This window comes from Nannobrachium achirus (genome assembly GCF_963921795.1).
Source record: "Nannobrachium achirus genome assembly, chromosome: 15".
NCBI lineage: Eukaryota > Metazoa > Chordata > Actinopteri > Myctophiformes > Myctophidae > Nannobrachium > Nannobrachium achirus.
In genome coordinates, this window is record NC_137822.1 from 48,895,558 (window position 1) to 48,909,042 (window position 13,485).

At 42.8% G+C, this 13,485-nt stretch overlaps 1 protein-coding gene across 1 annotated transcript; it reads right to left on the bottom strand.

Moving 5' to 3' along the window:
* Nucleotides 1-1,651: 1,651 nt before the first annotated feature.
* LOC308299914 (proteinase-activated receptor 2-like) lies at nucleotides 1,652-12,894 on the bottom strand (the record flags this gene model as incomplete). Its single annotated transcript, XM_080743692.1, has 7 exons — nucleotides 1,652-1,769; nucleotides 3,809-3,985; nucleotides 5,959-6,171; nucleotides 7,891-8,129; nucleotides 8,792-8,936; nucleotides 10,341-10,515; nucleotides 12,804-12,894. The coding sequence occupies 7 exons, from the start codon at nucleotides 12,892-12,894 to the stop codon at nucleotides 1,652-1,654; spliced, it is 1,158 nt and encodes a 385-aa protein (XP_080599818.1).
* Between the last annotated feature and the right edge of the window lie 591 nt (nucleotides 12,895-13,485).

Genomic DNA, 13,485 nt, shown 5'->3' on the forward strand with positions numbered 1-13,485 from the left:
TGTGCATTTATTATGAAGAGAACATAACCATATCACAAATATACAAACATAATATAAAAATATATACATATATTTCAAAGTAAAACGATTCAGCTATGCGTTATACAACATGCTTGTGTCGTTAAAAAAAACTAATCAGCAACAACGTCCTTTCTCCACTTTTCAAGCGCGATGACATGAAATCAGCTATAAAATAATAAACCTGTGTAACCATGGCGACCTGACAGACAACAATACTGTATGTAAACGATTTAACATTGAACCACTTCAACCACAGCATCCATATTCTGCTCTGGGATCTTTAGCCTAAAAGATATACGATCTACAAGCTCACAACGTGTTGTGAGCTTGTAGATCGACTATTTGTGGCAAACAGATTTGGTGTAGATATGAAAAAAGAGGTTTTATGATAAAGAGCCAGACTCACGTCCAGTTGAATAAGTAGTAAAATCAATACAAAATGGCACCAAAACAAATGGAAAGAGACTTCAATTGGGTAAATAAAACAAAGTGGATTAATTTATGTACAGAAGAGAGACATCTTTCCTTTTATCTCTAAACGTATTGGCCTTTTTCTTTTCTTTCTTTTTTACACACCAATACTGTAGTTGTAATATATCAGCATAGAGAGCTTGTAAATCTGCTATTTTTAAAAGATCTTGAACATCTGAGCAAGTCTTCAAATATTTTGATCCTTCTTCTAAATCAGTGGTACTCAAACCTTTTCATGTGAATGGACCCCCAAAAGTACATGTGTTTGGCCGTGGACCCCCATGTAAAAAAAAGAAATAAGTTGTTCCAGGGACCCCCCAGAAGCAAATACTTGAGTTACAAATGTTATGTTTAAAAAAGATATATTCAAAGATTTGCACAAATGTTCATGATTTAAAAAAAGAAAATAGCAGATCTACAAGCTCGCAGCGTGGCATTCAGTGCCGCACTGAGTTTTTTGTAGATCTATTTTTTGATTGAGGGTTTCATGAATACTGAACCATTAAAAAGTATTAATAACTAACAAGAGCGTTTGACTACATGATTGATAACTACACTGTGGATCAATTTGGAAAACAGATCATTTATTTAATATTTCCTGAAAACTAACAGTTCTGGACTTCCACCGGACGGTGACCATAAAGATAAAATGTCACCGTGTCGTGTCAGAGTTGGAGCGAGAACAGACAGGCTTAATTAATTAACGTAGAGGAACAACTCAAAGTGCATTTAAAAGAATATAAATAAAAAAACATAAAAGAAAAGTTTAAAACACATTCCGATCTTCCACAACCGGACGCTCTTCTAAACAACACCCCTCGTTAATCACGTTTCATGGTTAGAGCAGAGCTTCTCAAAACGTTTTCATGTCAAGGACCCCCGTTTTTGATATGTATTTTGGCCGTGGACCCCCCCGCCCCCCTCCCGCCCATCTCAAAAGATCTTATGAGCTTCTAGATCGGCTGTGTTCATCGTGAGCTTGCATGTCGCGGGCAAAACAAGTACGAATCAGTGCTTGGATTGTTTTAAACTATTCCTCATTTGGCTGGGGAGCGGGGACCCCCTCGAGGACCACCGGAACCCCCTCGAGGACCACCGCGACCTCCCCAAGGACCCCTGGACCCCCCTGGTGGACCCCTGCGCTGTGAGAAGCGGTGCTCTAACAGCTGGTGCTCTGCGTGTTGTTGTCCGTGGAGGAGGTGTAGGTTCCACTGCTCTTCTTGGAGGTCTTCAGAGCGCTGAACGACACCTTCATCCTGTTCTCCTTCCGCACGCTCCTGCAGACAGGGGGCGCAATGACACCATTTAACAGCCATACCATATACATCGGGCACGCGCACAGCTAGGGGCCTTTTCCACCAAAAGAACCTTGCTTCAAGAACCAGTGCCGTTCAACTTTCTTGGGAACCTTGGTTCGTTCTTGCGAACCCGGCCGCGAACCAGCTTGCGTTTCCATCGCGTGTTTCCTAAAACCACCAGGATTGAGTTAAGACCCGCCTCGCCGAAAGCGCCCCTCTCAATAATCTTAAGTATGAAAGTGCATATATGAACGTTAGTGCTGCTCGCTCAAGTGCAAAGCAATACTGTACCTATGCCCTTCCGATCCATTACAATAATACACGCAGCATAATACGCCCAAAGCCATATCCAAACTATAACAATTTAACTGATAATTAGTAAGAGTTTTTATTTTGAGCACAGTATACTAGTGTATACTAGTCTACTTTGTCACAGTAGTGACAAATTAATAGCTTTCTCAGTACGTTTTTCTCTATAGCAAAGTTACAAAGTTTTACCTTTTTAACCCATTTAGGCCTAACCTATAGAATAGGGCTAAATCAGAAATTAGCCTACAAAACAAATATGTTGCTACATACTGTACATGTACTGTAAGCCCCTCCCTAACAGCAAAATGTGTTCCCGGCCTGAATGGGTTAAAGCACAGTACAAAGTAAGTTTCAATTTTTCTTTTTCTTTTTTTTTCAAGCACAGTTTATTTTGAGCACTGTAGTGACAAATTAATATCTGTGCATTGTGCAAATGCAGGCTTTTCTCAGTAGCCTACAAGTTTTATATTGTCTTCATGCCTTTACTAGGTCTGACTTTATCCACCCTCCATGTGTCTGGCAAGGAGGCGAGTCTTAACTCAATCCTGGTGGGTTTAGGAAACACGCGTTTCCACCAGATTGAACCAGATTGAACCAAGGATTTTGTGGTTCCCGTTCCAAACCAACTTTTAGGTTCTGAACCAACTCGGTTCTCAGTGGAAAAGCTCACCTCTGGTTCATCCCATAGGCGGGAGAAAGAACCAGAATCGGTTCTTTGCCGGTGGAAAAGTGCCCACAGGGGGCTTGAGCCCCTGCCCTTTTATCCGTCTGTAAAAAGTGCCCTCTCCAGACCATGAATGCAGTTTTTACTATGGTGAAATAAATGCAAATGTCCTCTTTCCATGCCATACCTGAAGGCAGCATTCAAGAGAATTGCCTTGTCCAAACTCTTCTGAACTTGAATGCAGCATCTTATGTTGAAAGAATTGCCCTCTCTGTGTAGAAATCAAGCACTGAAAATAGCCGAGGTCTACTATTTTCGATATTTTCACCAAAATACCGTTTTAGAAATTTCAGCCCCTCTTAAAATGTCTAAATACAACGCCCAAGTACTTCGTATTGATTATTTGCATTGCAAAACGATTCGATACAAAGTCAAATGATACAATATTTTGCCGTTTGCATAATGCTGCAGATTCTCGCAAATTAAACTTGATTCACTGCTACTCTTTTTTGGGACCTTCCCGGTTAGTTCTGGTTATATGGAAACCTAAGCAGAACTCGGTCCTGGAATTTCACAGGTTCTTGAAAGTTCTTGGTTCTGGTTCTGGTTTGCCCCTTTATTCCAGTGTTTCTCAACCTTTTTTCTGCATGGGCACACTTTTCATGTCCCAAGAATCCATGGGCACACCAACATGATACGGGGGTGTAAATATAGTCACTGTCAGGGAGAAACCTTGTATCTCCAAGTTTCAAATGTGTACGTTTCTCCGCAAAGTAAAGCCCTGCTTCATCATACAAGGCTGCCTCACAAGAGTAGTGAAAACAGCAGATCTACAAGCACACAACGCCTCACACCGCGAGGCGTTGTGTGCTTGTAGATCGGCTGTTTTCACTAGTTTAAATCATTTTTAAAATGATAAAATACAATACTGGCTTTCAAGCAGTTTCAAGGGGCACACTTGACCCTTCTCAGGGGCACACCAAAGGTCCCCAGGCACAGTGGTTGAGAAACACTGCTGTAGTGGACAGGGGGCTTTAACACTGACCTGCAGATGATGGTGTTCTTGACGTGGTTCCTGAACTCCTCAGAGATCCAGTAGTAGATGAAAGGGTCCACACAGCAGTTCAGACTGGCCAGACAGAGGGTGGTGATGTAGAAAGCATACTGGTTGTTAGGCTTCTCGGCCAGCATGAGGCAGTAGTGAACCACCAGCATGATGTTACTGTAGGGAGAGGGCAAGGGTATGTTAGTTACAGATAAAACTAAAATATAACAAACTAAAAATGTAAAACTGTTTTTGTTGACTGAACTACATAAAAACTATAATAAAGAATGATAACTAGCTGAAACTGTATTTACAAAACTAACACACTAAATGAAATTATAGATAAAATGCCCTTCTCTCGTTGCCAACATTTTAAAAATTGCATCTTTTGTTGAGTTTTTATATTACACCATAAGCCTCCCTACTCTGACGTTTTTGAATCCTGCTGCGCCTGACAAATAACCCAAAGTATGAAACAAACAACTAAAGTAGCAAACCCGCTCTAAAAACTAACTGAATTAGAAGGGGGGAAAAAAGTGTCAAAACGAACTAAAACTAGACTATACTGAAACATTACAACCTGCCACCGTGCCCTGTTAGAGTGAATACTTCTGTTAGTCAGAAATGTACACGGCAACAGTAACTCCTTCCAGTGTGTCATTGTCTTAGTTTTAGCTGCAACGCGTTGTGAGCTTGTAGATCGGCTATTTTCAGCGGGAGTGTGTCGATAGTTCGACATAACATTTGTTCTATGTCCCAGTATCCCGATGCTGGTGAATGTTAACCTCTATGCCTAAACCTCCTCCTTCTCCTATCTCGGCAGCATCTCAGACAAACAGGGTGGCACAGACAGTGATGTCAAGGCCAGAATAGGTAAAGCTAGAGCAACCTTCATCATCCTGAAAAACATCTGGGCCTCAAAAGAAATAGCCATATCAACTGTGCCATATCAGTGCGGATCTTTAATTCCAACGTCAAATCCATTCTTCTCTACGGTTCAGAGACGTGGAGGATGACAAAAAAAAAAAGACTTTGCAAAAGATCCAGACGTTCATCAACAGCTGTCTGAAGCGCATTTTTTAAGATCTGGTGGCCAAACAAAATCAGAAATGAGGAACTCTGGAGGAAAGGGAGCCAGGAGCCAGTGGGGAAACAGATCCTGAGAAGAAAGTGGGGATGGATCGGTCACACCCTGAGGAAACCGGCAACCAGTACCACACGCCAGGCCCTGACCTGGAACCCCCAGGGGAAGAGGAAGAGAGGGCGGCCTAAAAACACCTGGAGACGAGACACTGAGGCAGAGCTGAAGAGACAGGGAACCAGCTGGGGAGAGGCAGAAAAGACAGCCCAAAGCCGTGCTGGATGGAGAAGAGTCGTCGATGGCCTATGCTATGCTCCACTTGGAGCGATGGGCCTAAGTAAGTAAGTAATGCCTAAACCTAACCCAAACCTCAGTAACCCTGACGCTGGTGTACTCACCAAGAACACACTCTCAAGAGCAAAATACATTTTAAATCAAAGTTTGCTATCAGAACTAGGGATGTCCCGATACCACTTTTTTGCTGACCAAGTACAAGTACGAGTACTTAATTTGAGTAATTGCCAATACCGAATACCCATACTGTAAGTTGAGTTTCTGTACAAGTGCTTAAATAGTGTGTGGCGCTCCAAAATACAATGCTTTAATAATTATGTTGTCATGCCTAGAGTGAGAGAAGGTGAAAACACTGTTCATTAGTTGAACTAACACACACAAAACTGTGTCTTAGGACTTTTGATATGTAGTTACCAACATATTTATAAATGGTAAATGGTGCATTTATATAGCGTTTTTATCCAAAGCGTTTTACAGAGATTGTGCATTACATTCACACACACATTCATACACCGGTGGCGGAGGAAACCATGCAAGGCACCAACCTGCTCACCGGGAGCAATGTGGGGTTCAGAGTCTTGCCCAAGGACCCTTCGACATTAACTCAGGGGGAGCCCGGATTCGAACTGGGAACCCTTCGTGCTCTAATAACGGTTTCTCTACCCCTGAGCTATGCCGCCCCTATGAAACAAAATGGTATCTGGCGCTGCCGTGAGCAATATGGGACGAGTACAGCAAAATAGGCCGGTATCGGGGCGAGTGAACCAACACCAACCTGGGAGTGAAGCAGACCAGGAACATGACCAGGACAGTGATGATGAGGACCACAGCCTTGCGTCGGTTCTTGGTAACAGCAGCAGAGCTCATGGAGCTCTTCAGAGACCTCAGCATCAGGGTGTAGGACACCAGACACACCAGAGAGGGCAGCACAAACCCCAACAGGGCCATGGTGAGGAAGTACCCTGCAGCCATGTGCATCTGACTGGGCCTGGGGGATGGAATACAATGGTTATTTATACATCTTATTGCAGGGTTCCCCAATAGGCGGCCCGCGGGCCGCACTGTCTGGCCCCCACGAACCCCAGTAATAATAGTATAAGAGCAGCAAGAACACAAGTATATCGTCATTGTCGGGTGGAAAACCCGTATCTCAAAATGTGTACGTTCTTTCGCAAAGTAAAGCTCTGCTTGATCAAACAAAAAAATAGTGAAAACAGCCGATCTACAAGCACACAACGCCTCGCACTGCGAGGCGTTGTGTGCTTGTAGATCTGCTGTTTTCACTAGTTTAAATCATTTTTAAAATGATAAATGGTTTTGGACATACACGATTTTCACCCAACAAAGACGATATCTGAACTGTCACAGGAGTAGCGGGAACGCCACCGTCGCCCCCTGCAATGTTGTGGCCCTCGGCTTGGTACCCTAGACATGATTTGGCCCTTGGGGAAAACTAATTGGAGAACCCTATCTTATTGGCTTCGATTTAGATTTTTGATTGATTGAATACTTTTATATTTGTATGTACGATTTTGTAACCCCATTTTTTTTCACCCAGAGCCGATAGCCTAAGGCTAAGCTTTAATCCTGGGCTCTGCTCTCCCTCTGCCAACCTGGGGAGAGGGCTCGGGATTCAAAATAGAAATTAGAATTTGACGGGCACACTTCTTTTGTGAGCTTGTAGATCGGCTATATTTCTACTTTCTTGTGGGCAGAGAATCAGCTGGGTTGGGCTGAAAATACTGAATTTCCCCCTCGGGATGAAGTAGGTATTTATTATATCATTATTATTGATAGTTTGAGTGTGAGTCCTGAGAACTTGGATCTAACACCAGTTGTAGATTTCAGAACATGACGCTGAGACACAGCTGCTGATAATAGGCCAGTCTACTAGAATATTTTGGAAGATTTTTAACATGTTTTTTGGATGACCCTAAGGATCATAAAAAACCTTGAACCGTTACTATTGCAATTTCTTTTGGGTCAAACCTCAGATTGACTGGACTACAAGGTTTACTGGTCTTTTGAGAGTCTTCAGTTCCGCTGGGCTTCAGTCATTAAGTCAATACTGTACATTAAGTCATTAAGTCCATACTGTACATTAAGTAGGATTTCCATGTCAAACCTTAAAACTCCTCTTCAGCCCCTCGCGGGGGAGCGAGGTCACATGGAGGCTGTCTTCTCCCCCCAGGGTGAGGTTGTTCTCATATGAGACCCTTTTAGCCTAATGTCTGACTAGCAGCAGGACAGCCACACATCCAGGTTAAAAGGATCACACACAAAAATGTCCTGGGGACTGGTTTCCATTGTGGTCCTATGATCAGTCAAACTAGAACTACCAATTAGAGCAGTGGTTCTCAACCTGTGGGTCGGGGGTCCCCAAATGATTCTGGGGGGGGGGGGGGGGGTCCCCAGATGATTAACTTAATGTGCAACATTGTTTTCTCACTCAACAGTAAACAAACCAACATAAAGTTTAAGTGTATAGAGGGTATCTGAACATTTCTAAAGTGACAATGTAAGGACTTTCTAATACCTCTAAAATGACAAATTAAATATTAGCCAAATTGTCAAATATTAGAGGCAGAACTTGTGAAAATAGCAGATCTACATGCTCACAACACCTCACAACGCAAGGCGTTAACTAAACTAACTACTAACTAAACTAAACTAGTCTTACCAATCAATAGAACATTAAGCAGTTTACCTGGTGATGTCGTGACAGGTGATGATGTCCAGGTTCTTCTCCCTGACCGTCTGGTCGTACAGGTAGAGGGGCGTGGTCAGCAGCCACACCGCCGCCCACACGCACACGCACACGCCCACCGCCACGCGGTTTGTCCCCCTCTGCTGGGCCAGAGGGTGAACTACGCCCCAGTAGCGCTGCACGCTGATGCAGGCGATGAAGATGCAGGAGCAGTACATGTTACCGTAGAAGAAGGCCACCTGATCAGGGGATAGGAGTCATTACAACCCATTCAGAACAGGTACACATTATTGTGTATTATTATTTTATGCTTTAACTATTGAAAAATAGGAGATCTACAAGCTCACAGCGCGGCACTCGGTGCCGCGCTGCGAGCTTGTAGATCTGCTATTTTTGTAAAATCGTGAAAATTAGAATTTTGACCCGATTCTATAAGCGTCTTTTGAAACCTTCTAAGGTTTTTTGAAAAAACCCTATGTTTCTATGTCAGCAATCTGGCCAGCCATCGTCAAAGAAAAGGTCCTTCTCACTTAACTGGAGCTCAGTTAGTCTGTTCTTGAGAGACTACTATGTCAGTGGTTCTGACATAAAACATAGCTGATCTACAAGCTCACCACGCGTCGCGTGGTGAGCTTGTAGATGGGCTATTTTTTGGAAAATGTTTATACGCCCCAGGATAATGGATTTTGATTATCGCGATAATATCGTAAATCGTGATTTCTTTTGTGAAATGAAATTTTCATATCGTCTCATCCCTAGTCACAGATTCCCCTGGGGGAAAGTGGATTTCAATCTTAGCGGGATGTGTTACTAGTAGACACCTTTACAAACACAATGGTGAAGAAACGTATTGAAACGTAAGGAATGTATTCCCAGATTTGACTGTATTCTCTTGACTAACCAGCACTTTGCACAGGGCCTCCCCGTAGATCCAGTTGTTCCCGTTCAGATGGTAGGAGATCTTCAGAGGGATCCACACCACGAACAGCAGGTCAGCCAGCGCCAGGTTGGCCATGTAGATGGAGGCTGGATGCTTCTTCTGGGTCCTGAACACAGGACATTATCATTTAGTTTTACAGTCATATAGTCTTCTTCTGGGTCCTGAACACAGGACATTATCATTTAGTTTTATAGTCATAGTCTTCTTCTGGGTCCTGAACACAGTACAGTATCATTTAGTTTTATAGTCATATAGTCTTCTTCTGGGTCCTGAACACAGGACATTATCATTTAGTTTTATAGTCATAGTCTTCTTCTGGGTCCTGAACACAGTACAGTATCATTTAGTTTTATATTCATATAGTCTTCTTCTGGGTCCTGAACACAGGACATTATCATTTAGTTTTATAGTCATAGTCTTCTTCTGGGTCCTGAACACAGGACATTATCATTTAGTTTTATAGTCATGTAGATGGAAGCTGGATGCTTCTTCTGGGTCCTGAACACAGGACATTATCATTTAGTTTTATAGTCATATAGTCTTCTTCTGGGTCCTGAACACAGGACAGTATCATTTAGTGTTTTAGTCATAGTCTTTTGAATAAACATACACATTTTGGCAGACTTTGATGGCATCCTCATAATGGCTGATTTTACACTTGGTTCCACGCTGACAATTGCAGATCTACAAGCTCAACGCGTGAGTGACGTGTTGTGAGCTTGTAGATCGAGCGCACCGCCCGAGCGCAACCAAACAAGAAATGACGTGTCTTTTAGTTAGTTCTCCACTAGTCCCTCCCTGACATTTTAGTCTGGTGTTTATTTGTTGACGAAAATATATTTAGCCATCGTAGTTTTTTGTTGGGCTTTGTTGGTTTTTTGGGGCTTTTTATGCTTTTATTGATAGGACAGTAGACTGACAGGAAATGGGGGAAGAGATGGGGAGTGACATGCGGCAAAGGTCCTCCGGATCGGGAATCGCACCGGCGACGCTGCCAGGCATCCATGCTTATGTGGCAATGCCTAAATGGTATGCGACTGGACCAGTAGGCCAGCGGGTGCCCCTAGTTTTTTATTTATTTCATTGAGGTTTTACTCAGGGGTAGAGAAACCGTTACTAGAGCACGAAGGGTTCCCAGTTCGAATCCGGGCTCCCCCTGAGTTAATGTCGAAGGGTCCTTGGGCAAGACTTTGAACCCCTAATTGTTCCCTGTGAGCAGGTTGGTGCCTTGCATGGTTTCCTCCACCACCGGTGTATGAATGTGTGCATGAATGGGTGAATGTAATGCACAATCTCTGTAAAGCGCTTTGGATAAAAGCGATATATAAATGCACCATTTACTCAGTAAAATGGGTTATTCGACGATCCTTTTCCGTCATAGTTTTAGTGGGTGGAATCACCCCTACCTGAATAGGAAGACCCACAGTGCCATGGTGTTGGTTGGCATAATGAACCTACCTGAACAGAAACACCCACAGTGCCATGGCGTTGGTTGGCATAATGAACCTACCTGAACAGGAAGACCCACAGTGCCATGGCGTTGGTTGGCAGTGCCACCACGAACACCACGATGTAAAGGACGGGCAGAAAGATGGTGGTCAGCCAGCTGTCCAGGGTCTTACGGTCCTTGAAGCTCACCCTCACCCCGTTCACCTCCTCCTCACCCGTCAAACCCCTGTTCCAATCTGGACACACACAATTAAATTCAATTCAAAGGGCTTTTTTGGCATGAGAAAACATACGTTTACATAAAACACACGTTCTGCCAAAGCAGAAGTGTACATAAAACAGATTTCATGCATCACGGTTACGTGCAGGCAGAGCAGGGATAGCGCACGCACGCACACACACACACACACACACACACACACACACACACACACACACACACACACACACACACACACACACACACACACACACACACACACACACACACACACACACACACACACACACACACACACACACACACACACACACACACACACACACGCAAGTTAATTTCACATTGAAAACCTTAATGTCTACAAACTGAGACAAAAACATGCTTTCTCTATAGCAGGGGTCTTCAACAGGGGGTCCGGGACTCTAAGGGGTCCTCCAAATCTTTGTGTGATAGAAACTTTTTTTGTCCTTGTTTATATTAACCACTTGAACCCTAGCGTCCATATTCTGAGAAACTTTAGCCAAAAATAGCCGATCTACAAGCTCACAACGCCTCGCAGTGCGAGGCGTTGTGAGCTTGTAGATCAGCTATTTTCGGCAAAGACGTTTGGTGTCGAGGGGGGAAAAAAGAGCACACTAAGTACAGAGTGAACAGGTTGTGGGGGTCCCTTCATCTCTCTCTTAGCTAAGGGTGAGAAGTGAGAGAAGTTATTTGATGGCTTTCCCGCCCTGGCAGTTGTCCTTTGTACCTCAAAACATTTACAACAGCAAAGACTAAGAGTTCTTGTCCATAAAATGACGTCATTCCCTGGTAGACTAGAGTGGCTTCTGGAGCGTTGCAAAGATATCTGCTTTTAAATGCTAGACATTTTATAGTTCATTTATAGTCCTGTGTTGTAATCAAAGTACAGAAGTACAGTCACTACAGCTCATGATGCATCACTGTGATATTCCATGCTCAGCTTTCCAAAATGTACCATTTTAAGTCATGTCCTTATAAATTCCATGAAGAAATGTACTGATTTATTTAACTTTAACTTATTTTTATGAATGAGGTGCCAAATAAACATAATAATTTGCCTTTTGTTTTTATATATTTAAGGTCAATGTCTACATTATACTTCAAATGAACACACAACAACCTGTGACGTCCATACATTTTGGGAAGTTGAAGCCGGTACATTCTCTGATGATGACATATCCTGAATGTTGAAATCACGTATATCCTACTTTATTTATTTGTTATTTCAGATCATTTTCCCAGAGCATACATTATATTCAGTCTTCAGTTCCAGGTGGTCCCCAGCTAAATAATAAATGATGAGTTGGTAACCAAATGGACCCTTATAGATCTGTAACTCTTGAAAGGGTCAAATGAAACCAAATGGACCCGTTTACGCTCTCAAGTGCTACATTCTTATTAAACATCTGCATTATTTATTTACAAGAAGTCTAACACAATTATAGAATAGAAGAATTGTTCCAGTGGTTAGTGTAGAAAAAATAAAGTTCCTATCACACAAAGATTTGGAGGACCTCCTGTAGTAACTCTGAGGGCCCCCTAGGTGTCCCAGGCCCCCTATTGAAGACCCTGTAGTAAACAATGGACCCCAGAGTTGTCTCTGTAGCAGCCCTGAAACATGGATCCACCTCAACCTGTGGTTGGGCAGTTTAGACAATTTGCCACGTACTTCTACACAAACGTTCACATTTCAAACAAAGATCTTACTGAATACTCAAGGATGTCACAACATGGTACGATTAAGCAGAATTACCCTTATCTTCCGTGTTCTTTAATAAGAAGCATTTTAATCAGATCAACGGCCATGTTCTCGGATTTTTCCTGAACTTTCAACTACGCGACCACAGCGGTTGGGAGGTGTACTGCACTCTGTATACATTAAAACCTTTTAAGGAAGATGGCGACCGATCGGATTAAAATGCTTTTTATTAAACAGTACGGAAGATACGGGTAATTCTGCTTAAGCGGATCATATTGGGACATCATTGAGCCTTCAGTAAGAACTCTACTTTGACATTTGAACGTTTGTGTGGATGTACGTGGCAAATGGGCTAATCTGCTCAACACCAGGTTCAACCCCATCCATGACGGAGGTGAGAAACGAACGGTCTTGTTTCCAGAGCATTTTATGTCGGCAGCCTACCTTTCCCCAACTACAACAAATCTCTACGGGCTTTTGTTTTGTCTCTCAGTTTTTTTGCGACCCAAACGATAGCTGCTACATGAAAGACTCAAACAGTAACAGTGATAAATAACTTAAAAGAATATAAAGTCAGATCTTACCAGGATCATTGGGATCTTCAGTGTTCGCCACACAGCCGTGAATGAAGCAACAGGACAATAAAAGCAACGGCAGAAACCAGCGTGGAATCATCATTGATTTAAATCAAAATTATGATTTAAAGTTTAACAAAACAAAGAAAATAAAGTGAGAATAGAATGTAAAGGCTGTGTGAGTAGGCTAGTTTTACAAACAGAAACAAGCAACCTGTGAGTAAATAAATAACAGACAGAACAGTTAAGGTGTGACCGTTGGGTTCCAGTCAGGTCTGAACTGGTGTAGAAAATAAATGTGTGAACTGAAGTTCCTGTAGGCGTTATTATCCTACATACCTACCTGTGTGCAGTAGCGTCAGTGCAGAAAAAAGCTAAGGTATGGCAAAATGACTGGTGTCTTGAACGCGCGCCTTCGCGCTCATGCAAGACACCAGTCATGTTGCCAGATAGACAAAGAGACATTCATGGATTTATATTTAAAAGTAACTTTTATTTCCCCCCCTGGACCCAGGGTATGGCAGCTGCATACCCATACCCTGCATCTCATTTGTTATATGAGATACTTTAATGGTTTCCTGTGGAAATAAGCTTAGTCTTTTCATGGATCTCCTTTTAGTAGACCTTGTACCACAGTACCAGTGAACTGTACCGTCATGAAACTGTACCTTTTCCTATGCAAACTTCTAAT